The sequence below is a fragment of the Hipposideros armiger genome, unplaced genomic scaffold (assembly GCF_001890085.2).
Source record: "Hipposideros armiger isolate ML-2016 unplaced genomic scaffold, ASM189008v1 scaffold_592, whole genome shotgun sequence".
Taxonomy (NCBI): domain Eukaryota; kingdom Metazoa; phylum Chordata; class Mammalia; order Chiroptera; family Hipposideridae; genus Hipposideros; species Hipposideros armiger.
Window position 1 is genome coordinate 742,060 of NW_017731942.1, and position 25,510 is coordinate 767,569.

At 43.3% G+C, this 25,510-nt stretch overlaps 3 protein-coding genes across 8 annotated transcripts in view; 2 read left to right on the forward strand and 1 right to left on the reverse strand.

The window, feature by feature from the left end:
- MYO7B (myosin VIIB) overlaps positions 1 to 6,033 on the reverse strand; it is a 103,287-nt gene extending 97,254 nt beyond the window's left edge. For 2 of the 4 annotated variants that reach the window (XM_019624536.1, XM_019624535.1), the window contains exon 1: positions 5,953 to 6,022. The gene's annotated coding sequence lies outside the window, so the exon portion shown is untranslated. Of the gene's footprint in view, positions 1 to 5,952 lie in introns of all 4 variants that reach the window. The other 2 variants (XM_019624533.1, XM_019624534.1) reach the window with 2 other exon arrangements.
- A 10,312-nt stretch (positions 6,034 to 16,345) lies between these two features.
- On the forward strand, positions 16,346 to 17,227 carry LOC109371800 (ubiquitin carboxyl-terminal hydrolase 45-like). Its single transcript, XM_019624525.1, is given in 1 exon segment — positions 16,346 to 17,227. A coding segment is annotated over 1 exon segment (867 nt). The 5' UTR covers positions 16,346 to 16,360.
- Positions 17,228 to 20,471: 3,244 nt separating this feature from the next.
- The window catches only part of IWS1 (interacts with SUPT6H, CTD assembly factor 1), a 51,107-nt gene continuing 46,068 nt past the window's right edge, over positions 20,472 to 25,510 (forward strand). Inside the window, exons 1-2 of one of the 3 annotated variants that reach the window (XM_019624549.1) lie at positions 20,472 to 20,786; positions 22,794 to 22,912. In XM_019624549.1, the coding sequence (XP_019480094.1) occupies positions 20,753 to 20,786; positions 22,794 to 22,912 (153 nt within the window). In that variant the 5' untranslated portion in view covers positions 20,472 to 20,752. The remainder of the gene's footprint in view (positions 20,787 to 22,793; positions 22,913 to 25,510) is intronic. The other 2 variants (XM_019624547.1, XM_019624548.1) reach the window with 2 other exon arrangements.

Genomic DNA, 25,510 nt, shown 5'->3' on the forward strand with positions numbered 1-25,510 from the left:
TGCTGAATAAATGGATGGATGTGTGGGTGGGTGGATGGATTGATGGATACATGGACAGATAAATGGATGGATGGATGGATAAATGGATGAATGGGTGGGTGGGTGAATGGATGGATGATAGATGGATGGACGGATAGGTGGGTGCACAGATGGATGGATGGCCACTCGGGGGATGGCCTTGCCCTTCATCCTAGGAGAGCAGATAAGGCGTTGCCCCTGAGGGTAAGTCCTGAGGTATTTACAATTTCCTGCTCCTTGGGGGTGAGATGTCTTCTTCTTAGCTCAGGTCCCCTTGTCCAGCCCTGAGGCAGGTCAGTGTGGCTTAGCCCATGGTGGTCAGCGTGCTGCACTGGTTCCCAAAAACCTCCTCAGAGCTGCTGGGGGGTCTAAAGCTACAGCACTAACATATGTTTCTGGGGCATCATTGAACTGGATTATGGGGGAGTGGGTAAGAAAAAGCTGAAAGGTGAGTGGGGAGGGGGAGGTGGAGCGGGCAGAAAACCAAAGTGTTGTTGAGACCAGGAGGGGGCCAGAGTGAGCAGGGGCTATGTGCCAGGGGCACTTTGTCCAAATTCTCTCATTTAAGCTACACAAGAACCCTATGAAAACATTCCAGGGCCAGCCGAGTGGCACGATGGTTAAGAACTGGCTTGGGATGCCAGAGGGCCCCTGTTCAGATCCCACATATGAGGGCCAGTGACACTGCCCTCCACAGCTAAGATGCTGAACAACAGCTCAACCTGGAGCTGGGCTGCCATGAGTTGCCGGCGACGGCGTAGGCTGCAGCCTCTGTGGCAGTGGGTTGCCATGGGCTACCGTGTGTAGCCAGCAGCCAGCGTGAGCGGCCAGCAGCCGCAGTGAGCGGCCGTCCAGAAGCCGGCGACTGATCTGCCTCGCCTGGGAAGAGCGCGATGATGGTGCCAACTTGGGCCAATGAAGCAACGTCCTCCACAACTAGACTGAAGAACAAAACGACAGCAACTTGTCTGTTTCCCTTCCCCCAATTCCCCAGCACTGTTCCCATTTCCCCAATTCCCCAATAAAAATCTTTAAAACAAACAAACAAACAAACAAAACATTCCACCTCACAGATGGGGAGACTGCGGTCTGAGGAACAAACCCCACATTGAGACTCTGGTCTATGTGATGCCAGCCCAGAAGGGGCCCCTACCCTGGAGAGCTGACAAAACATTGCCCAAGAAAGGGGTGTGACCATTCTTTGGTTAGAAGGGGTGTTGGGGGCTAGGTGAGGGATCAAGAGACTTACAAGCTATCCTATGCCTCCAGCTGTCTATTTACTCCCAGAGCCAATATGCCTTCACATGGAATCCATCACTCCAAGGAGAACAAAGCCTGAATGAGCTGGCTTAGGCAGGCAGGGCCCCCACTTGGTGGAGGTCAGCACAGTCTAGCAGGTGATAGGGATCTGGGCTGGACCACCCCTGTCCACACAGTCAAGATGGTCAAACTTTGGCAATTTCATATAGTTCAATCTCATATATGTGTTGATATATGAGTATGCAATAAAAACAAAGTATGTTTTATAGTATAATAGCATTTCATTTCAATATGGAGGAGATACATATGTATACGCAGATACATCTTTTTTGGAGGTAATTATATTAAACTGTTAACAGTGGTTTCTTCTGGAGAGAGGGATTGGGGTGGGGAGTGGAGGGAGGGAGGTGGGAAAGAGACTTTCCCTTCATGTGTTGCTCCTTCCTGTCATGTTTGGCTTTTCCATGTGTATAGATTGCTTTTATTATTATTTTACTGTCCACAAGATTGTCTGGGGTCCCTGAAATCCTGCCCCCTCCCTACAATGATGACCATCAACAAAGCTCAATGACAGGGAGGACTGGGAGGAGCTGACAGCAGCAGCAACCCCACTGTGGCGGGAGTTCTCCGTGATACCTGGTTTGGCAGTGCACACCAGAGAAAGGGGACTGTGAGCCCAGTTTCTGAGCCCCTCTATGTGCCCTGATACAGTCAGGGATGGCTCAGCCCCTCTCTGCAGCCCAGGGCTCCTGAGGAACACAACCACACCCCTCTGCTGAAAGGGAGTGCCACTCCACACAGGATGGCCCAGCATGAGAATGATGTCCACGGTGCCACTCCCATGAAGACATGTAACTGCAGCGCCTGGAGGTATATGTCCCTGAGAGGTACACCTGGCTTAGAGACATGATGCTCCTGCGTCCTCACCAGGGTTCCTTTCTCTTCTGCCTAGGATGTGAAGCCATAATTCTCCATCCCATCTTCCCTTTGTGGGCACAGGGTCTGGTCATCCCCACTGCCAAAAGCTTTGCTGTGCGTGACAATGTGGAGCTGAGAGACCCCAAGCTAGACTGGTACTTTCTTTCCTCTGCATCTTTATGCTGCTGTTACCTTAACCTGGAACATCCCCTGCTCTCCACTGTCACCATCCTGCCCCCACAGCCTCCTTCTCTGCCATCACCATTCCTTCACCTTGATTCTCTGAGAACCTGCCCCACCCAAATTTTGGACCCACCCAAGCTGCTTCCAGTGGCTTTTCGATATAAACGGCCTGTCTTGGTTCATGTTGCAGACTTTCCTAAAATCCCTCAGAAATTCACAAAACCCAAATGAGCAGCATCTGGCTTGAGCATGTCCTGTACTTCTGGCTGAGCAGCCCTAAGTCCAGCACTAATGACAGTCATCCTTGGTTTGCAGCTTAGTCTTTTGAGGCGTCTCCAAACCCAGCGAGGGTGGTGGTCATCTGCAGATTGCTTTGTGGCTCATACTACATGGCCCTGGGTGGAGCATAAGCTGTGGCTGAACTTGGCCTGCAGTGCAGCCCCTCCCAGATGGCTCTGGAGGAGGCACAGCCAGTGACCACCATTGGACCCAGCTGGAGTATCATTCGTCACCTCCAAGGACAACACACCCAAGGGGCACATTGGGTAGGCACCACACCCCTGCTAAGTGAATCCTGCTCCATAGGGTCAGCCCTTGCACAATAGCTCCTCCACTATAGTCATGACCAGTCCTCACAACCAGTCAGCCTGAGGGTCAGTCCCTCCCATTGTCATTCAAATAGCAACAGAAGGCTCAACTACAACAGAAGGGCACATACAACCCATCCAAGGGACACACCTGGAGAACCCCGCTCTGGTGACCAAGGAGACTGCACCACTGGGTCCCACAGAACACCTACTATATAAGGCCACTCTACTAAGACAGGAAGACATAACAGCCCTGCCTAATACATAGAAACAAACACAGGGAGGCAGCCAAAATGGGGAGACAAAGAAACATGTCCCAAATAAAAGAACAGAACAAAGCTCCAAAAAAAGAATGAAACAAAATGAAGGGCCAGCTGAGTGGCTCAGTTGGTTAAGAGCTCGCTCAAGAGTGCGAGCTCTGAGCAACAGCGGTTGGACTCTCAGCATGAGCTGAGCTGCCACTGAGGTGGCAGGATGGCTCAGTTAAAACAAAACAAAACAAAGTGCTTACAAAATGGAGGCAAGCAATGTACTAGAGTTCAAACACTGGTTATAAGAATGCTCAATGATCTCAGGAAGAACTTCAACAGAGAGATAGGAAACATAAAAATGAAAATAGAAAACATAAAAAAAGAACCAATTAGAAATAGAGAATACAATAACTGATATGAAGAATACATTACAAGGAATCAACAGCAGATTAGATAAAGCAGAGGACTGATTCAGCAATTTAGAAGATAAGGTAGCTGAAAACACTCAATCAGAACAGCAAAAAAATAAAGAATCCAAAAAAATGAGCATAGCTTAAGGGGCTTCTGGGACAACATCAAGCGTACCAACATTTGCATCATAGGGGTACCTGAAGGAGAAGAGAGAGAACAAGGAATTGAAAACCTATTTGAAGAGCTAATGACAGAAAACTTCCCTAACCTGGTGAAGGAAATAGACACACAAGCCCAGGAAGCACAGAGAATTCCAACAAGATCAACCCAAAGAGTCCCACACCAAGTCATGTCACAATTAAAATGCCAAAGCTTAAAAACAAAGAGAGAATCCTAAAAGCAGCAAGAAAAAAGCAGTTAGTTACCTACAAGGGAGCCCCCATAAGAATGTCAGCTGATTTCTCAACAGAAACTTTGCAGGCCAGAAGGGAGTGGCAGGAAATACTCAAAATGATGAAAAACAAGACTTGGGAACTACAGGCAGAGGCTGTCACATAGTTGCTGGACTCATGGTGATAATTTCTTTAGGTATATAAATGTTGAATAGCTATGGTGTACACCTGAAACTAATATAATATTGCATGTTAGCTATACTTTAATATAAATCTTAAAAAATAATAAAACAAATGGCCCTGGATTAGAACCTTGACTTCATTCCTAGCTTCACTTCTGCTACAAGCTACTCCAGTCCTTCCTGAACCTCGATGTGCTAAGGTCCTGTTATGGGCCACGCCCTGGGTGGGTGTAATAAAAACAGAGAGAGAGGCATCCTGAGGAGATCCAGCCTGCTCGCCTTAAGGTGCTCAGAGCCCAGTGGCCTTGGGCAAAGCGTTTACCCTACTTCATTTCAGTGACCTCCTTAGTGAAAAATGCACTGTTCTTACTCGGGAACAGCTTGTTGTGTGGACTGAGTGAGAATGGAAGCAAGAGCCTTCATAAGAGATGAAAAGCATGGAGTTATGCAAATTGCATCTAGGTACCTGGGAAATGTTCCTCCCTGCTGTCACTGCTCCCCAGAACACCCCCCACGCCCTGCTGAGGGTGTAGCAGGGCTCAAGACAGACACACAGGGAGTAGGTATTCCGGGAGGAGGCCCTTAGGGCCAGCCAGTGGGCGTGCAGCGGGTCAGGAGGCGGGAAAAGCCTTCTGCCAGAAGTGTGGGGAGCTGAGCGGTCCACTGGGGGTATGCTCCAGGCCCAGAGAGCCCCACACAGAGTTTGGTTTTCCTCTAACTAAAATCCTGAACCGAGTTCAGGAGTTTTATGGGTTAGAATAAAATTCAAGTCCAGAGTTACAGAATGGAACCTAAGGAGGAGGTCTACTTATAGGGAACATACCCAATTTAGGAGATTTGGGATGGGGCCCTACAGCTGTCAGGAGCCTGACTTTGGCCAGTGCCTCCCAATGTCTGTGTCTCAGCTGTCCTCCTCTGTGGACCAGGATGGATACCCACATGCTGACATGAGACAGCTCTGGGAGCCTGGAGTGGCAGGCTCCCCTGTCACCTCTTTCCTCAACAACCAAAGTCCACCCAGAGGACGCTTTGAAAACAGGTGGGCAGGGTCCTGCTTCACCCCGGGGCCCAGACCTTCCAGGGTAACTAAGTCAATCATCACAATTGTCCAGGAAGGCATACATGTGAGGAAGAGAAGTCCAGGCTTTAGAGTGGAGCCCCAGCTCTGCTCCTTCCTGTGGGCACCTCAGCTTCCACGGTCCTCAGGCTACTCGTCCGTGAAACAGAGACAATCACACCACTGAGCTGTGAGCATGCACTGAAATGGGACGTGGCCACGGATGTCTGCCAGGTGCCTGTCAGTGGCACCGGGGCTAGCCTCATGGCCCTGATCCCACTGTGAGGCCCTCCTGCTCTGAGGAGGCTGCTGGGCCTGATGAAGCCTGGGCACCTGCCATCCCCCTCTGCCCTGAGCCTGTCTTCCTGCAGCAGAAGGCCAGGACCATTTCCCCTCCCTCCTCCTCACTGTCAGGCTGGCCCTCAGCCTGAGGGGCCAAGACCCTAGGCTGGGGTTTCTCATTTCCAGGCTCCTAAAGAGAAACACCAGCTCTCTCCTTCGCAGGACTATCCCACCTTGTCACCAGCTGAGCTCTGCAGCACTTCCCTGAGTCTGTGTCTCCCAACCCACGACTTGCCCAGTAACCCTCCTCCAGAGAGGTGACCCACTCCTCCTGTCCTCCCAGCTGTCAGGAGGTGGGCCCGTAGGCCTGGTGCATCCGACAGGCAGAGAAGCCCCCAGGTGCTCCCTTACCTTGTCAGTACTGGGGTCTGGCTGACTCGCTTCCCCTGTTCCCTAGGCACTGTGAAAGAGCAGGAGTGAGGTAGAGCCAGGGCTCAGGGGATGTGGGGGAGGGGAGGGAGAGGCGGAAGGGCCCCAGGAGGAAATGGCTGGGTAGAACACCAGGACCAACGTAATTTATTACAGGACTTTGTCCTTGGGCTCCGGGCACATCCACTCCCACAAGTCCCCTGCAGCCCCACAGCGCTCTAATCTTTAACCCTGGCCTCTTCAGCAGAGAGTCCCCACATGCCATCAGTTTGCACTCTCCTTACCTGTTGCTTTGTTGGCATCAGCAAAGTCCTTGGTGACAATCAGCTGATCATCCAGGGAGCTCAGCATCTTCCTAGGTGTAATGAGGACTCTAAGGAAGTCCACAGCAGAAGCTCTGCTCCCAAGCATCCATATCCTAACGAGGCACACACGCAGGAGACATCTGGGGCAGTCAGGATGCCTTATCACAGAGCTAAAGACCACCAGGCAATTGGGTTCCCAGTGGGGTCCCTGGGAGCAGAGGTGCCGGCTTGCACTAAGACTTGAATGAAGGGGACATTTTCGCTGTGAGGCAAATACAGGCCCTTCTGAGGGAAAGGGCGTTGAGCAGCGTGCCCTGAGAGAGGCCAGGCTGCAGGGTACAGGCAGTTGCTGGAAGTGTGGCGGCGAGAGCTGTGAAGACACCTGCTTGCTGCAGCCCTTTCCTTGGGAGAGAGGCCTCAGTGGTCCTGCAGATGGCCAGTCAGGTTCCTTCCCTTTCCCAGGACATGGAAGAGACTTGGGAACTGTAGGCAGAGGTGTAGGAGCTAGCTTTTGTTTTTTAGAGTTGAGGCCACAACAGAGTGGCACCCCTTTTGGGGACAGCAACCAAGTGCTGGTGGAAGAGAGAAGAGGTGGAGCCCTGGAGAGAGCCAGAGGCCTGTGCCTCCTGGAGGTGGGTGAGGAGGGGTTCTGTGGGTTGCCAGCTTCTTTCTGCTCCTGTTGTTGAGACAGCATGAAGGAGTTTCCATTTCTTACAAGCGACCAGCCATGACAAAGATAGGGAAGCAGTTGGGAGCTGACTTCATGGAGGATGATTTGAAAGAAGCTGTGCCCTGAGCCTTCCCTCTAGCCCTACCAGCTCCCCACCAGGAGTACTGTACTCAAGTTCTACTCTGGCTCCAATCAGCCTCCCACCCAGTTTCTGGGCCAACACTTGCTTTTGGGGACTTCACATGGCACGTGGCTTCTCTGGTTTAGAAAGATACCATTTCACTCCCATGGGATTGGGACTGATGCTCCTGGCAGCTCTAGAAACAGTGAGCCCCTTACCCTGAGACTCTGGGCACCAGGCTGTGTCCTCTATAGCCCTCTGCCACTGCTCCTGTATGTGTGGGGGTGGAAATAGTGGGACAGCATGTCTGTGTGGAACAAATGATGTTTGTTTCTTTCTAATGGGTTTCTTTCCAGGGCTTGTCTTAGGCAAAATTTAATAGAAACACATTTGAGATACATACACAATCTCCTGCTTCTTTTTTACATCTGACATTATATCTTAAGAGTCTTCTTACACTGTACCAAACTTTAACTATAGTCTCCAAAGACAGCGCGATAGCCCCTCCCACAACCACTCTGTCGCTTGTGTGACCATCCATGGACTTCATGAGGCATCCAATCCTTTGCTGTCACCTACAATACTGCAGTGAACAATGTGTGCTCACAGCTTCGTTTGCACTACGTCATTACACTAATATTCGAGAGGGGAACTTATTGAAACAAGAGACAGGAACATTTTGTTGGTAACCCTTCGTTAAGTGGTACATCAAGTCCTCCCTCCCAGCCAAAGGTGCACATGTAATTGCAAGGACCTGAGCTGGCAGTGCTCAGAGGGGGAAACCCGAGGGGCAGTTCTCCTGAAGCCCAAGAGAGTTTGAGTTCCCCAAGCTGCGGAAACCAAGAAGAGGGGCTAGGGACAGGCAGCACAGGCTCCTCCCTGTCACCCCTCTGACCAAACTTGGCTCTCCCACAGCCTAATGCTACCTCCACAATTTTCCTCCAGATATGAATATTCTGCTAACCTTTAAAAATATATTTCTGAACGCAGACAAAATGCCTCCATGGAACTACATATGCTTCATTCCACTCTTGTCCAATGATGGAGCCCACTGTGGCATTGTCATAGCAACTGAAACAGAGCATAGCGAGCATTTCCTTTGGGCTCTACCAACACATCATAGAGCAACCTGAATTTCCTGGCTTCCTGATGGCCCTTATCTTCCCATCAGCTGCCTACAACTGCCAAGTTATCCATTAACACTATAAAATAGCACAGCTGCCAGCATAGATAGCTTTCACTGAGTCACTACTTAGAGAATTTTAGAATTCTCAGTTTCAAAGAGAACTAGCATTTAATGAGTGCCTTCAATGCGCTAGGCTCTTTGTATGTGCCATCTCATTCAACCCTCACTAATACCCTACACATTTGAGGTGCTATCCTCATTTCACAGTACGAAGTTAAAACGAAAGAGGTTAAGAAACTTGCTTAAGTTATACAGCTAAAATTGGGGGGAGGCAATATTTAAATTGAGGTTGATCAGTCTCCAAGGCTGGGGGATCACTGCACTGTGTTACACCACACCAACCCTCAAACTAACCTGGCCCCCTTCTCCCCACACCCAAGGATGGATGAGACATCCTAATTTTAGAGATTTTCAGGGGAGACGCTTTCCAACTTGCTCATCCCAGGCCAGGGTGTGAAGTGCCTTTCCCTTTTGTTTCTATGGTCTCCCGTGTGAGGGCAGAGGGGTACCTGGAAAGCAGGGCTTCTCATTCTTGGCAGTATTGATATTTTGGACTAGATTATTCTTTGCTGAGGGGTTGGGAGGAGCTGTCCTGTGCATCATAGGATGTTTAGCAGCATCCATGACCTCTACCCGCTGGATGTACTCTCCCAGTAGTGCAATCAAAATGTCTCCAAATGTTGCCAGATGTCTCCTGGCAGACAAGATCTCCCCAAGCTGAGAACCAATGTACACCTCATAGGTCCAGACTGGAGAAAGAGGAGGCCAGCAAGAGCCAAAAAGGAATGTCCTCCTTTGCCTCCTTGAATGGTATGAAGATATGGCTTCAAAGATATGGAGGGTGCAGGGAAGGGGCTATTAAATTGGTGCTCCCTAGAGGGTCTTGGTTCTGACACACCAAGGAAAGGACCGTGTCATCCCAGCCCAAGAACTTCATCCCCCAGAGCAGCAACTGTGTGATAGCCATTGTTAGGCTGGGTGGAAATTGGCTCCAAAGTCCTGATGGGTCAGGGAGGCCATCTCACTCCACCACCTCAGCCCAGCAGAAAATGACTCATTTCTGATTGTGCTTTATCACCATAACCCCTCTGAGAAACCCTCCCAGAGGTTTGTCCAAGACAGTGGCAGGGGAAAAGTAAGGGCACAAAATGTAAGAGTCAGTTCCTCCTCTCTGAAGAGCTATGGGCAATCAGTGAATAAACCTCAGGCTTGGGCCCTGGCATTTAAACCTAGGCCACTAGTCATAAACAGGGAGGGGCCTCTGCTACATGACCAGGGCCCATGGCATCCTGGTGACTAATCTGATTGTCCTGGTGAGACTGAGATAGTGGGAGAAGAAACCAAAACTTGATTCTGTGACAAACTCAGCAAACCAGGTCGATGAAGCTGATGGTTCTGATTGTGTTGGTGATAATGATACTCTGTTAGCGCTTGGGAGAGGTTGAGGGTGAGAGTACTCTGCTGAGAGATTCATTTCTGAGAAAAGAAGCATTAGGATGGATTCCTTACCCTTGGCTGGAATGCTCTGTGTGCACAAAGATCAATTTCCTGTTCTTTCAGGTCCCACAGCTGGGACAATGTTTCCAGCCTCACTTATAGTTAGGAGTGGCCATGGAATGAGGGTGTGGGGTCCAGAATAGGTCACCCAAAGATGTGCCTCTGTGGTGTGCACATTGTTTTGAGCTGCAGGCTCAAGAGTAACTTCTGCACACCCTCCCCCGCTTAACTACCTATAAGAATTTGAACTAGAGGCCTTGTCCACAAGAGATTATCAGAGGCAACTTCTTTTGACCTGTCTACAGCACAGGGCACACGTCTACTTACCAAACTTTGCTCTTCTTATCATCCTGCATGACCCTTGAAGCCCTCAAGGCACCTTACCTTATCCCTAGCTCAGGATATCTTCTATACCTCAATCCCCCTTTCTATCTCTGAACCTCTCCTGCCTGTGGGGTCTCTGACTCTCTCATGTATGCGGGATTCCCATACATATGTATGTATTAAATTTGGTTATTTTCTCTTGCTAATCTGTCTCATGTTTATTTGATTATTAGACCAGCAAGAAGAACGTTGAGGGTAGAAAGAAGTTTGTTCCCTCTACCACAAGAATATTAATAAGTTCCACGTGCAGGCTGGGCCCATTATAACCTCCTGTGTCATCCTGCACTGTCTCTCTCCTCTCTTCTGCTGCTGTCATGCACAGCACCCAGCAGTGGATTCTGGGGCCGCAATGTGAAAGGGACCTGCATTCCTGCATAACTCCAGGGAACAGAGTACCACCTACACCCCACCACTTATCCCACTGCCCATTTACAAGAGCAAGAAATAATTTTTTTTGTGTCAAGCCATTGAAATGTGTTGCATTGCTGTAACAGTTAACCTAGGGTGATTAAAACATGATCCCTCTTCTATCACAATTGTCTTTTGTCTTCCAAATACCAGCTCAAATACTCTTCTCCCAGGAAGTTGGCCCTACTGCTGCAGTTCACTCTAGCCTCACCCTGCTTTTAATTCCTCTGGCACTTGTTACTCAAATCACATAATTTACCTCTCAGCATGTATTTTTTTCAGAGTAGGACTTCCTGATGGATTGTAAGCTTCTCAAGGCAAGAATCATGTTAGATTTTTTTGTATCTTTACAGTGCCTGATAATAATAATGATAATGACTGTCATATATATTATGTCCCAGCATTCATTGCTTATGTAGAAACACATTTAATCCTCATAACAACTCAATAAGGTAAGTACTACTGTATTATTATAGATGAGGAAGTTGAAGCACTGAAGGGTTAAGTAATTTGTCCAAGGTCACACAGCTAGAAACTGACAGGGCCAGGATCCAAACCAATAAACTTGAGTAATGGAATGAGCTTCCAGTAATTATTCCATCTTAACTATAATTGTTCCAGAATATGAGCTGTATGTCCCATGAAATTGCCACCCCTTTTGGGCAGGGAGCAGCAATGTCCTTCCCATCTGTCCTGGTATCTGAAGCTGGCCAGGATCAGAGGAGCTGTCACCTACACCTGCTGACTGAAGGAACTGGAGGCCAGCTGGAAGCAAATTGTGCAAGCAGGGCTGGGCAGGGCAGTGAGGGCTGGGCAGAATTTTTTCTTGATGCTGGTATGTATTCACCATCCAGAGCCCTGGAAAAAGTGTCTAAAAGTCCATGAAAACTCACTGCTGCTTTAAACTGCTTTTGAAATAAGCAACTTTTCCCCCCCTGCATAGTCCCTGAAACTAGAGACTACAACCCCTTGACCCTTCTCCTAAATCTGCTATTAATTATATTTCCAGCTTTGTATTTCCAATTAAACCTAAACCCAAGAATATAAACTGTCTTCAAATAGACTATTGGAGTCAAAAGGAAGTCCAGCGTCTCCACATGGTCTATTGTGGAACTCCCTCACTGGCTGGGTCACTAAGTCACTTGCTCATTGGGTATCTATTGAACCTCTGCAGCAAATCAGTCAGGGTTTTTAGGATGCAGGGAGGCTCACACAGCCCCCACACCTCGGTGCCTGCACACACACAGGATGAATGGAAAGAATGTGCCAGGGAATCCTCTGTTTGCTTGTTTGGTTTTGATCCAAGAATTCCGCACTCTCCCCTTATGGGCTGGACTTAGTGACTCACTTCCAAAGAATAAAGTGTGGTAAAAGAAATATAGTAACTTTACATTGGAAAAACCTAAAACCTAGATGACACTACCCTAACCAAGTGTTATGGGCTGAATTGTGTTCCCCAAAATTTGTATGTTGAAGCCCTATCCCTCAGTCCCTCAGAATGTACTATATTTGGAGCTAGGGCCTTTGAAGAGGAAATTAAGACTAAATGAGGTCATTAGGGTGGGCCCTATTCCAATCTGACAGATATCCTTATAAGAAAAGCTTAGGACACAGACATGCACAGAGGAAGGACCATGTAAAGAAAGAGGGAGAAGGTGGCCATCGACAAACCAGAAAAAAAATCCTTAGGAGAAACCAGCCCTGATGCCATGTTGATTTTGGACTTCCAACTTCTAGGACTGAGAAAAAATAAATCCCTGTTCTTTAAGCTGCCTAGTCTGTGGTATTTGTTATGGCAGCCCAAGCAGACTAACATATCAAGTGATCAAGTTGAATATCTCCTGTGATGTTATGTTCATATGCTGTGTTGAGAAGGGTGTTTCACCTGTGTGGTATTCTTCCCCCAAACCCTTAAGTATTAGACTATGATCATGAGGAAAATGTCAGGCAAACCAAGTTGAGGGACAAAGTATCTGACCAGGATGCCTCAAAACTATCAAGATCATGAAAAACAAGGGAAGTTTGAGAAACTGTCATAGATCAGAGGAGACTAAGGAGATATGACAATTAAATGGAGTGTAGTGTCATGGATGGGTTCTGGAACAGAAAAGGACATTAGTAGAAAAACTGCTGAAGTCTAAATTAAGTCTAGAGTTCTGTGAATAGTATGTACCATTGTTGGTTTCTAGGTTTTGACAAATGTAATCACAAATGGTAATGTAAGGTATTATCAGGGGAAACTGGATGAGGGATATATGGAAACTACACGATTTTTGCAAATTTTCTGTAAATCTAAAATTATTCCAAAATTAAAAAACAAAGAATCCATTTGATGCCTTCTTTTCAATTCTTTGGAATCTCTACAAAGGAGTAGAGCTGTTGGGTCATGTGATAATCCTATGTTTAACCTTTTGAGGAACGGCCAAACTTTTTCACAGTGTATACACAACTTTACATTCCCACCAGCAATGGTATGAAGATTTTAATTTCTCTACATCGTCACCAACACTTGTTAGTTTCTTTTTTTTTTTTTTAGCTGAGTCATCCCGCCACCTATTGGCAGCTCAGGGGCAGCTCAGCCTGGGCCGGACTCGAACTGCTGTTGCTCAGAGCTCAAACCTTTGAGCGAGCTCTTAACCAACTGAGCCACTCAGCCGGCCCTCTATTATTTTTATTATGGCCATTCTAGTTGGTGTGAAGTGGTATCTCATTGTGGTTTTGATTTGCATTTTTCTTGTGACTAATGATGCTGAGCATCTTTTTATGTGCTTATTGGCCACTTGTGTATCTTCTTTGGGGAAATGTCTATTCAAGTCCCTTACCCACTTTTGAGTTGGGTTGTTTGTCTTATTGTTACTGAGTTGTAGGAGTTCTTCATATATTCTAGATATTAAACCCTTATCAGATATATGATAAGGGTTTAATGTTCTTCCATTCTGTGGGTTGTCTTTTCATTCTCTTGATAGTGATCTTTTGATGCACAGAAGTTTTTAGTTTGAATGAAGTCTACTTTATTTTTTCTTTTGGTGTCATATTTAAGAGACCATCACTAAATCCAAGATTATGTAGATTTGCTTCTGTGTTTTCTTCTAAAGTTTTATAGTTTTAGCTCTTACATTTAGGTCATTGATCCATTTTTAGTTAATTTTTGTGTATGGTGTATGATAAGGGTCCAACTTCATTTTTTATATGTGGATATCCAGTTTTCTTGACACTATTTGTTGACGAGATTGTTCTTTATTTATTGAATGGTCTTGGCACCCTTGTCAAAAACCAGTTGATCATAAATGTGAGGGTTTATTTCAGGACTCTCTATTCTATTTGATTGGTCTATATGTCTGTCCTTATGCCAATGTCACACTGTTTTGATTAATGTTGCTTTGCAGTAGAATTTGAAATCAGAAAGTATGAGTCCTCTAACTTTGTTCTAGTTCAATATTGTTTTGACTCTTTGGGAGTCCCTTGAAATTCCATATGCATTTTAGGATGAGTTTTCCCATTTCTGCAAAAATATACTATTGGAATTTTGATAGGGATTGCACTGAATTTGTAAATCATTTGGGGTAGCATTATCATGTTAATAATATTAAGTCTTCCAATCCATAAACATGAGATACCTTTTCATTTATTTATGTCTTCTTTAATTGCTTTTAACAATGTTTTGTAGTTTTTGGTGCAGAAAGTCTTACACTTCCTTGGTTAAACTTATTCCTAAGTAATTTATTCTTTTTGATGCTATTATAAATGGAATTATTTTCTTAATTTTCTTTTTAGATTTTTCATTACTTGTATATAGAAATAAAACTAACGTTTGTGTGTTCATTTTGTATCTTGTAACTTTGCTGTCATAGCAGCATTATTCACAGTAGCCAAAGGTGGAAACTATTCAAGTATCTATTAACATAAGAATGGATAAACAAAATGTGGTATAACGTATTAATACAATGAAATATTATTTGTCCATTTGACACATGGATGAACCTTGAAAATATGCTAAGTGAAATAAGCCAGTCACAATAATAACAAATATGTTATTCAATTTATATGGAATATCTAGAATAGGCAAATTCATTGAAAAAGAAAGATTAGATATTACCAGGTGCTGTGGGGAAGGAAAAATGGGAGTTATTGCTTAATGGGTATAGAGTTTCTGTTTGGGTGATCAAACATTTTGGAAATAGGTACACTGTGAATACAATTAATGCCACTGAACTGTACACTTAAAATGGCTAAAATGACAGATTTTATGTCAGATATATTTTACCAAAATAAAAAAAATAGTTTAAAAAATAAGGGCTGTGAAGGTCACCTGGTACAACCATGGTTCCAACGCTGAATCCCTTTATGGCACACCAGCAGTCTCTGTTTGCACACTTCCAGTGATGTGGAGCTCACCACAAAACAAAACTAAGACAAACTAAAACAAAGAATCCTTTTGTAAACTGAATAATTATTCACACACACACAAAAGTATGCATTGAAGTGGGGCTTTGCTTAGCGCAGGGCACACATCTATGGTTTCCAAACAAGGTGAGAGCAGAGCCCATAAAGACATCTCTGCTCAGATCGTCAGGCCTGGAAAGGGGTCCTGATCACGGCAAATTGGTCCAGGTGGCTTCCACACCACTGGCCACTGCAGACTGGCACTTCCAGTTTTCAAATTATGGGCTGTAAACTATTAGTGGGCTATGAAGTTCATTTGATATGCCATGACAAAATTAAATACAATCGAATAGAAATTATCATGCAGAGCAAGAGTATTATTACATGTTATAAAAAAAATTAAAGGCTTATTTCCACCCTTTTCTCCATCCTCCCTTTCCCCCAACAGACAGCAAGTATTTTCTTTCTTATACTATTTTCAAAATTTTTAAATATGTAATAAAATTAAAATATAATCAACAAGAAATATGTTATCCTCCCCTTTTCACAAAACATGGCATACTCTAATACTGTTCTGCATTTTTCATTTTTCACTGAATCCAGCTTAGGAATCCTGTTATGTCAGTATGTAAGAGAGTTTTCTCATTTTTCGGTTATATCTACAGAACACTGCATTGTACAGATATATCATAATTTTATGATCATTCCTGTTTGGACATCTAGGTTATTTCCAATATTTTGAAAATAGTGCTGCAATGAATAATTTTACAGATGTCATTTGTACATGGTGAAGTAGGATACACTTTCTGACATGAAATTGCTGGGTCAAAGGGCATATACATTTGTAATTTTTATAAATATTTGCAAATTGCTTTCTGTAGAGGGCTGTCTATACTAATATATTCCCACCAGCAACTTATGAGAGGGTCTTTTTCTCCATGGTGTCACTAATGGAATATTATCAGATTTTTGCAATCTGAGAAGTGAAAAATGTATCTCAATATGATTTTGTTTTTTTCTTATTTTAGGGTTAATACCTTTTCATGTATCTTAGAGCCATTAATAGTTCCTTTTCTGTGAATTTTCATATGCTTTGCCCATTTTTCTACTGAATTATTAGTCTTATTGATTTCTAGGAGCTCTTTATTCATTAGAGAAATCAGATTTTCCTTGGTCTATGATACGAGTTGAAAAACATTTTTAAAAATTTCCTAATCATTTATCTTTTGATTTTGCTAGTAGTGTGCTGTTTTTGCTATGCATACTTTTTCTTTTTTTATGTAGTCAAATTTGTCAGTCTTCTATGGCTTTTCAAAAGTTATTTGCCCCCGATACTCATTAAGGAATTTTCAGGTTCGGTTTTGTTCGCTGTTTTTGGTGTTCACATAAATAAAGTTTGCCAGACACGGAGGCAAGGCCCGCCGGGTAAATAACAGATGCAGGTGAAAGAGCCATCCAAAGCTTTACCTGAGAAAGCCAAAAGAAGTAAAAGGCCTGCTATATCTCATGATGAAGACTCTTCAGATGACATTGCTGGTTTCACTTGTTAACATGTAAGTCATGCTGTCAGTGTGAATCATGTGAAAAGAGCAATAGCTGAGAACCTGTGGTCAGTTTGCTCAGAATGTTTAAAAGAAAGAAGATTTTATGATGGACAGCCAGTACTTCCTTCCGATATTTGGTTGTGCTTCAAGTGTGGCTTTCAGGGATGTGGTAAAAACTCAGACAGCCAGCATTCATTGAAACACTTCAAGAGTTGGAGAACAGAGCTTCATTGTATTATAATTAGTCTGAGCACATGGATTATATGGTGTTATGAGTGTGATGAAAAGTTATCAACGCTTTGTAATACGAAGGTTTTGGCTCAGATAGTTGATTTTCTCCAGAAACATGTTTCTAAAACACAAACAAGTGCATTTTCTAGAATCATAAAACTTTGTGAAGAAAAATGTGAAACAGGTGAAAAAAAGAAGGGAAGAAAAGGCAGCAGTGTAACATCTGTAAAAGGAACTACGAATTTAGGAAATACTTGCTTTTTTAATGTAGTCATGCAGAACTTGGCACAGTCTTACATTCTTACTGAACTGATGAATGAGATCAAAGAAAATGGTACAAAACTCAAGATTTTTCCTTCCTCAGACTCTCAGCTGGATCCATTAATAGTGGAACTTTCAAGCCCTGGACCATTGACCTCAGCCTTGTTCCTGTTTCTTCACAGCATGAAGGAAACTGAAAAAGGACCGCTTTCTCCTAAAGTTCTTTTCAATCAGCTTTGTCAGAAGTGGGTGCATGCACATTCTTAATATTAAATAATCATGAGTTACAAAATAAAAATAAATAAATAAATAAAGTTTGCCATTTACAGTATTCTATTACTTTTTTTAACTTAATATATTTTGGACATCTTTCCACATGAGAGCTAAAGATCCACTTTAGATGTATTAGTGGCTGCATGGTGTGCTATGGTACTGATGCTTAGTGATTCACTACACACTATTATATATATATGTGTATAATGGGCTTTCAAGTGAGTCCCAGGTTTCAATGTTGCAAACAAATCTCCCATGAGTCCTAACGAGTTGTGAGGCTGCAATGTGTGCGAATGTGCACAGCCAAGGGTACATAGATATAGGCTTAGAAGGCACTTGTTTCATTTGTTTCTTCACTGGCAGGGCCCCCTAGTGGCTCAAGCACAAGAAAGAAGGTCAGGTTTGGAAACCAGGTTTCTCTTACATGGATTAATGAAACTAAGGGGCCTTGAAATTTTCTGATTCAACTCTCATTTGACACATGGAGAAACTGAGACTCCGAGAAGGCTGGTAGCTTGTTCCAGCTCACCAAGCACAATATGCCTGGAGTCTGGCCCAGAACCTAGGGCTCTCAGCCCTTGGACTGCAGCTCTGCCAGTGCCAGGCTGTTTCTAATATTGTGCGAACTCTTACTCCCCATGTTCAGCAAGTTACAGTGTCTCAAAAAGCTGGTCAAATAAATCTTGCATGCACTTAAGGAAACCAATGTCCCTGGGTCATCAGTCAAGGAAAAGAAAGTACTGGACTTCTGCAAGTTCACCTCTTCCTTCCCGTCTTCTCTTGCTTTAGTATCCTTGGTGGGAAAAACAGCCTCCCTTCTGGGTGCCTCTCCACCACCAGCAGCATGGACCAACTGTGCTGGAGCTGGAGAGGGCTATGGGGATTGGAGAGACAGCAATCCTCGAAATGCAAGGCAGCCAGGACTCAGAAAGGCACACCTGTGCTGCTCCAGCATTTCTCTATGAGGGCCCTGAGCCAGCTGGAGACAAAGGGGCTCTGGGGAAAGCTCCTGGAGCTGTGTTTGCATTGACAAGCACATTGTTTTAACTAAAACTCTGTTTATTTCAAAGGTGTGTCCTGTCTCACTAACTAAATTATTGGCTTCCTTTGTACAAAAACGTCTTTGCAGCCTGCTGGAGCTCAGCACATTGCTGTGTTCAGTCTGCTTCTACCGCTCCATTCTCCAAACCACCAGGACAGTTAGAATCTTTATATTAAAATTCAATAATTATCCACTTGTAATTGCAGTATTTGCCCCAATCACTTTCATGGCCAATGGTCTTGTACGTCTGGTGAAATTCCAAGATCTCTATCAGCAGGATTTGTCCTGGGTTCCCTTTCACTGACCCTCTCCCTGGACTTCTGCCCTATTCACCTTGCCTTATTTACACAGTACAATCTCACCCACTCTCTTTAGAAAAGAGCTTACATCTAGGGTCTCTTCTATCAAATACAGGGAAGTAAATATTTAAATTTTGTGCCTTTAGTTTCAGGTCCTGTTAATTCATTGCTCTTCTGATTCTCACAACAGCCTGAGAAGATGTCATTCCCACAGCTGAAGGGGCAGACTTGGATTTCAAAGTTGTTCCCATTATACAGGGGAAGGAATGTCCATGAACTCTCTTACAAGACAAAGAGTATTTCCAAAAAGAAACCACCTTTCTCTTCCTTCCCTTCCCATGGCCTTTTCTGGAGCCTAGAACTATGTTCTGCCAGCATATTCTGACTGGCTAACATAACAACAAGGATTATCAAAGTTGGGATGTAGCTTGACTAAGAGCACTCTGAGAATTTATAATAGAATTAAAGAATCCACATCTCTCAACTCCAGGGTAGGAAGTGGACATTCCAGGCACCAAATGAATCCTTGCAACAGACTAGGCAAACCTAGAAATTCAGTCCAAGATGTATGCTTTGCTAACTAACAAAGGGCCCTATTTCTGCAAGTCTGCACCTCCTGGGGAATCCTTGCTCATACCTCCACTGTGTGTGTGTGTGTGTGTGTGTGTGTGTGTGTGTGAGTCCGCCCTTAGGAAAAAAAAGAAAAGGTATTTGACCTTGTCACAGGTAAACAAGAGGGTCTCATGCGAGTCATGAAAAAGAGTGGAGAGTCAGTTTTATCTAAGTCATAGGGAGAAGGGTTGTTATTCACAGTGAGCCTTTCCTGGAATACTGATAAGTCGGGAGATTTCGTTTTACTTTTGCTTATTGGAGAACTGTGATTTATTATTAAAGAATGACTTATTCTTGTTTTACACAGTTTTTAGAATTTTTAAATTTAGTTTCAGGTGTACAAAACAATATAATAGACATTTACAACCCTCACAAAGTGATAACCCCTCTCCCCCTATCTACTACCCCTCCGATACTGTATATAGCTGTTACAATTCCATTGACTCTATTCCCTATGGAATACTCCACACCCCGTGACTATATATATATATATGTATATATATATATGTATATATATATATATATATTTATATATATAAAATTATAATTGACATTCAATATTATTCAGTTTCAGGTGTACAGCGCAGTGGTCAGACATCTACATAGTCCATGAAGTGGTTCCCTAATAAGACAAATGCCCATCCGACCCCATAAAAAATCTTTACAACATTATTGATTATACTTCTCAAAGTACAAGTTAGTAATCACAATATAGCCAAGGAGGTTTCGTAAACATCCCCGTTTCTCAGAAGCACAGGGGACCTTTCTGGAAACAAACCTGTTCTTCCTACTGTTGACCAAATGGCTTCTTAAGATGAGAATTAAGTTGTCAACTTAAACAAGAAAGAAAGAAGAATGCCTTGAAAGGAAGCCCTTTTGATTATGTCAGTAACGCAGTATAGCTCTGTAGCCCTCGAACTACAAGTACCAGAGAGCAATGCGCCACTTCCTCTCTGCACTAAGGGCGGGAATCAAGAGCCTCGCTGCATTTCGGGAACAATAGTTAATTGGTGGAATGATGGAAACTGTAATTCTAGAGGGTCTTCATTTTTCGGAAGAGTAACTCAGAAGTTCCTCAAACAAGGCGTAGACACAGAACCCATGAAGTAACGTTATTACCTCCATGGGGGGAAAGGACCAGGCTACTCCAAGGGAAGGTATTGAACTTAAGTCGTAGGTCCCTCTCAGTTTTCCCAAAGGTCTCCTTTCCGGCCAGGTCGTGCGTCCTTACCGCTGCGTCTTCTCATTGGTCGGTTGGCAGGCGCTTGCGCCTGCGCACTGCGTTCCTCTGAGGGTCGTAGGCCGACGCCATTTTGGCTCCAGAGGTGCTTCTGGGAAGTCGAGCGCCAACCCCCCACACCTGCCCACCTGCCGGGTACGGCCTCTCCTGCCCTTGTTTCTTGGTCAAAGCGTTCGCGTCTGCCGTAGCTGCTTTTTTACTCGTCGCATCCTCCAACCCTGCAGTCGGGAGGGAGCCTCTGAGCACCGGGCCGGGTCACACCGCCGAGAAGGAGGTGACGGGGGCGGCGCGGAGTGCTGACACTCCCCGCCGAGAGCCCACCTGCCATGGACTTGGAATATTACAGCGGCGACCAGTCAGGTGGGGCAGGGAGCTAGGGTACAGGGCTGGGTGGCGGAGCGGTTACTTGGCGGGGCTGACCTCGCGGAGGAGGGGAGGGAGGCCCTGGAGACGTTCCTCTAGTCTGGGCCCAACGTGGGCTGAACTGGAGTGCAAGGAGCTCGTTGCCCCGCTGCGGGCCCCAAAGTTAGAACCTGGGGGAGGGGATTCTAGAGGGAAAACAGTCTTCTGAATCGGTGAAGGTTTTTGATGAAATTGGGAGACCATTTCCGTATATTAAGCATTTACTGTGTGCAGCGTTCTAGGGCAGGGTTCTCCTGTTACCAGACAGATTTTTTTCAGGAGTTGAGAGTGTTTATCGAGAATCCAAGGGAACTCTTCGGTGGAGGTGGGAGCTGGGGTGCAGGATCTTACCTAGACTTCATTCTGAGTTAGGGCTAGTTTAATCTCGCAACACTGGTTTCCCAGTAAAGGAAAAAGTAGGACCCTTGTTTGAGTTGTGTAAAATTTTAGAGTAAGGCGTGTACCTCTGGCACGTACTCGTGATTTTTGTGCCTTCCCTTCACCTAGAGATCTTTCCTCTTTCTCCTCACATTAGTTTGGTCACCTTTCTTAACCTGTTTATTCAGTAAACTCTTACTGGGCCACACTTTGCTAACAGTGGGCTAGGCACCAGAGATGCAAAGACGAGTAAGGCAGGACCTGGTGGAGGAAAGAAAAACGTTACATTTGCTCTCCTTTTGTGTCCTAGTTCCACTGGGTATTCTCTATCAACAATGCTTAAATGATTATCTAAACGTGAACCTCTTTTCTGTTTTAAGTTCACTTAGATTCTTTGTGTATGATGGAATAGTTATGACTGCAAACACTTTTCCAAGCATGCGCTGATGTTTGGCTTAAAATGTTTTCCTGATGTTTTCAAAATCGTATTTCAGTTCATTTGCGTTTTAAAATTATTTCTTAAATAAGTAATTATATGTAATACATGTATAAAAATTAAGTGCTAAAAGACATGTAAACATAGCAGTTCCCTAACTTTCCATTATTTTAGCTGTTTTTTGATACTTATCTCCCTAGTCCTAATCAATGCTGTCTCTTGCATCATTTTTAGGCATTCTGTAATGATTTCCTATTATGCTAAGACAGGATTTTAGCCCTTTATGAGCCCTCTTCTCTCCCATACTTTGTTGTAGCATAATTCTTAAATTTCAAAATTATTGTTTTTATTATGACTATATTCTTTACTCTTTAAGTAGAGTAGCTCTTTAGTATGATAGTGATTCCACTCTTATGCAACTTTTTATTTAGTTTTCCATAGTTGACTGCTTCATTTTTTAAAAATTGTTTATTTTTTATGAAACTTCTAACCAACTCTTCCAGTATCCTCCAACAGCCCTAAATTCCCCTCAGTACATTTTTACTTTATATTTTTAAAGTATTGGTTAAAGTAAGGTAGCAATTCATCTTTACTACTTGGTGATAGTATATGTTGAAGGAGATTACAATGTTTCTGAACTGGATGGAGTTCCTTGTGTTTTTCATTCATAAACAAATATTGTACCTCATATACCAGGTAGTGTTCCAGGCTCCAGGGATTCAGTAGTGAACCAAAATCCCTGCTCTTTTGGCACTTTCATTCAAGTGAAGAAAGAACCACATTAAACAAAATAACTTGATAAATCACGTAATACATAAGAAGGTGGTAAGTAAATGCTGTGGAGAGAATAGACTCAGTTTTTAAGAAAGGTGAAATAGTTATAGAGCACACTATTTATAGGTTGTTGACTTGGTTCTTAAGCTTCACATGTTATGGTGTATTTTTGCTGCCATATATGTCACAGTACATGTTATGATTGTTGTTATTTATATGAGTATTGTACTGTTGTTTCGTTTACAACATTAGCATCATTAGTCATGCTTCATCAGTGGTAACCTTTGCTCTCGCATTATTCTTGATTCATTGTGTTCATTTCAGCTGTAGATGTCATCCATCTTACACCTGAAGTGGGTTTTTGTTTTATTTTTAAGCAGATGATGGTGGCGCTACCCCAGTGCAGGATGAACGGGATTCAGGGTCAGACGTTGAGGATGATGTAAATGAGCAGCACTCTGGATCAGACACTGGAAGTGTAGAACGTCATTCAGAGGTATTGGCTAAACATCTTCGGGGAAGCTTTTCCCTTGCATTCTATGGGACCTGTTTTATTTAGGGGTTGTAGAGACCCTGTCACAGGGTTTAGGCTTCAAACCCTGGGAGTAAAGGATTGTAAGTTTATAGAAAACTGCTTTAAAAATAAATAAATAGGGATAGGAAATAAGCTCTGATTGGGTCCCATTTCAGATATTAGGCAGTTTTTGACTGCCTATTGGTTCAGAAAATGGGCCAGGCCTTTGATATTTGACTGTGCTCCTATTCCCAAAATGTTGTCTTATTGGGGCAGTGAGCATTTACTTCAAACTGAAGAAATACCAATTGAAATAGAAAGTTATGAGGGTAACAGCTGTCAAAAATTTCATCAGAATTTGACTTTCTGAGCAGTTCCAATGTACATAGTAACAAAACACGTAATTTTAAAAGTTGTTTTTGCTTAGTAATAGAGTAGTATTGGATCTTATATACAGCATTTCAACATACTTGGCCTAATACATGACATTTTTAAAACGGTTTAATTTGTTTCCCTGGTTATGTAGTCTGTACTGCACAATGTTAGCAAAATTGGGCAATGAGTCAGCTATGCATTTTTGGTAAACACAAACTGAAACATAGGAATGATAAAGACGGCCAAGTTTTTTTTAAGAACTTGATATGCCATATATTTTGCACAAAAAATTGTCCAATGTTTAAGTAGTAGATACAATTGTTAGAGATTGTATTATTGAGTCTGTCCTTTCACATGTCATTAGTATTCCAACAAGTATTTATTGAGCTCCTGCTGTGTCAGGCTCTTTTGACATATCTGAATAAATGAGGTCCCACAGCCACTCTAATCTGTCACTTCTTGAATTTATTTTCCAATAGAGGGAGAAAGACCTTAAACAATATACATTTTAAAAAATTGTTTGTTAGAATGATAAATGCTGTGGAGAAAGTGAGAACAGAGTGAAGGATGCCAGGATGAAGGGCAGGTTTTGGTGATAAGTAGGGAAGGTACCATAGGTCTCATTAAGAACGTGACGTTTGAATCAAGGGGTGAGGAGGGCAAGGGAATAGGCACAGGGCTATGTAGAGGAAGAACATTCCAAGCAAAGACCTTAAGGTGGGAGTGTGCTTGGTGTCTTCAAGGAACACCCAGGAGCAGTGTGGCTAGAGTAGAGTGAATCAGGGGCAGGTGTGATCAGATTGCTAAATGAACTGGAAGAAAGGCTTAACTTTTATTAATAGTATGTCATTCAGTTTTTTGTTCACTCTTAAACATTCAGATTAAATTCTAATTAACATTTTACTTGGTAATGTAAACATTGTTATGGTATATTTAGTTGTAATATCTTAGGTTTCTACTTTGGAAAAAGCATCAGGAGCTTGACTCGCGGCCTCATGATTCAGTTATAAACATAATATAGGCTTACCTTTTAGTGCCTTCCACTACTTGTTTGTAATGACATGGATTCTAAATAAACGTGCGTGAGGTTGATACCTGGAAATTATAAAAAAATTTAAAGAAGAAAATCAAAATCACCATACCGGTACTTATATCACAGAAATGACTGTTAACTTTTTGATGTTATTTCTCCTGCATTTTTATTCTCCTTCATGGATATAATGTATGCATGCCTTTTAAGTTACTTGAGATTTTACTATGTATATTTTGTATCTATGTAATATATTTATCTCTTCACTTAGGATTATACTTTATTTCCCTATGTTATTAAAGATTCTCACTAAGCATAATTTTTAATGGTTGCACAGTGTTTCATAATATGGATACACCATTACTTATTCAACAATTCCCTGATTTTTGACATTTAGACTGTTTACCTATTATAAATGGAGATGCCATGATCATTTTTGTACATAAACATTTGTCCTTATTTTTTGCTTACTTAAATATCTACCAGGAGAGTTAACCGTAATAAAGAGGCTAAGATGTTTTAAGGCTTTTCATAGATATTTTCCTCCAGAAAGGTTATTCTAATTTGCTAAACTACTAGTAGGTTAAGAGTGCCAATTGTACCCTTGTTAAGTGCTGAGTTCTGTATTGATGCTCTTTTACCTGTTTAAAATTGCTTCTAAAGAGAAATTTTAGATTGTTTTTTAGAAGCTAATGGGATGTTAAAAGAGTACACAGTTATATTAAATGGAGCAGTCATTACAGACCCCAAACCCAAAAGATGTGTATTAGTTTCCTATTGCTGCCTTAAGAACTTGACACAAATTTATTAGTTTAAAACAACAAACATTTATTATCTTACAATAATTCTGCAGGTCAGAAGTCCTAATGGGTCTCACTGAGTTAAAATCCAGGTGTCACTGGAGTTGTGTTCCTTCTCTAGGTGGGGGAGTCTGTTTCTTTGCTTTCTCCAGCTCTAGGCCACTTACATTCCATGGCTGTGGCCCCTTCCTCCTTTCAGATCATCAGTAGAGCATCTTCAGATCCCTTTCTGACCTCTGTTTCTGTCCTCACATCTCAATCTCTTATTCTGACCCTCCTGCCTCCCTCTTACAAGGACCTTGTAATTACATTGGGCCTATTCAGGTAATCCAGGATAATCTCCCTACATCGAGATCCTTAATTCCATCAGTACAG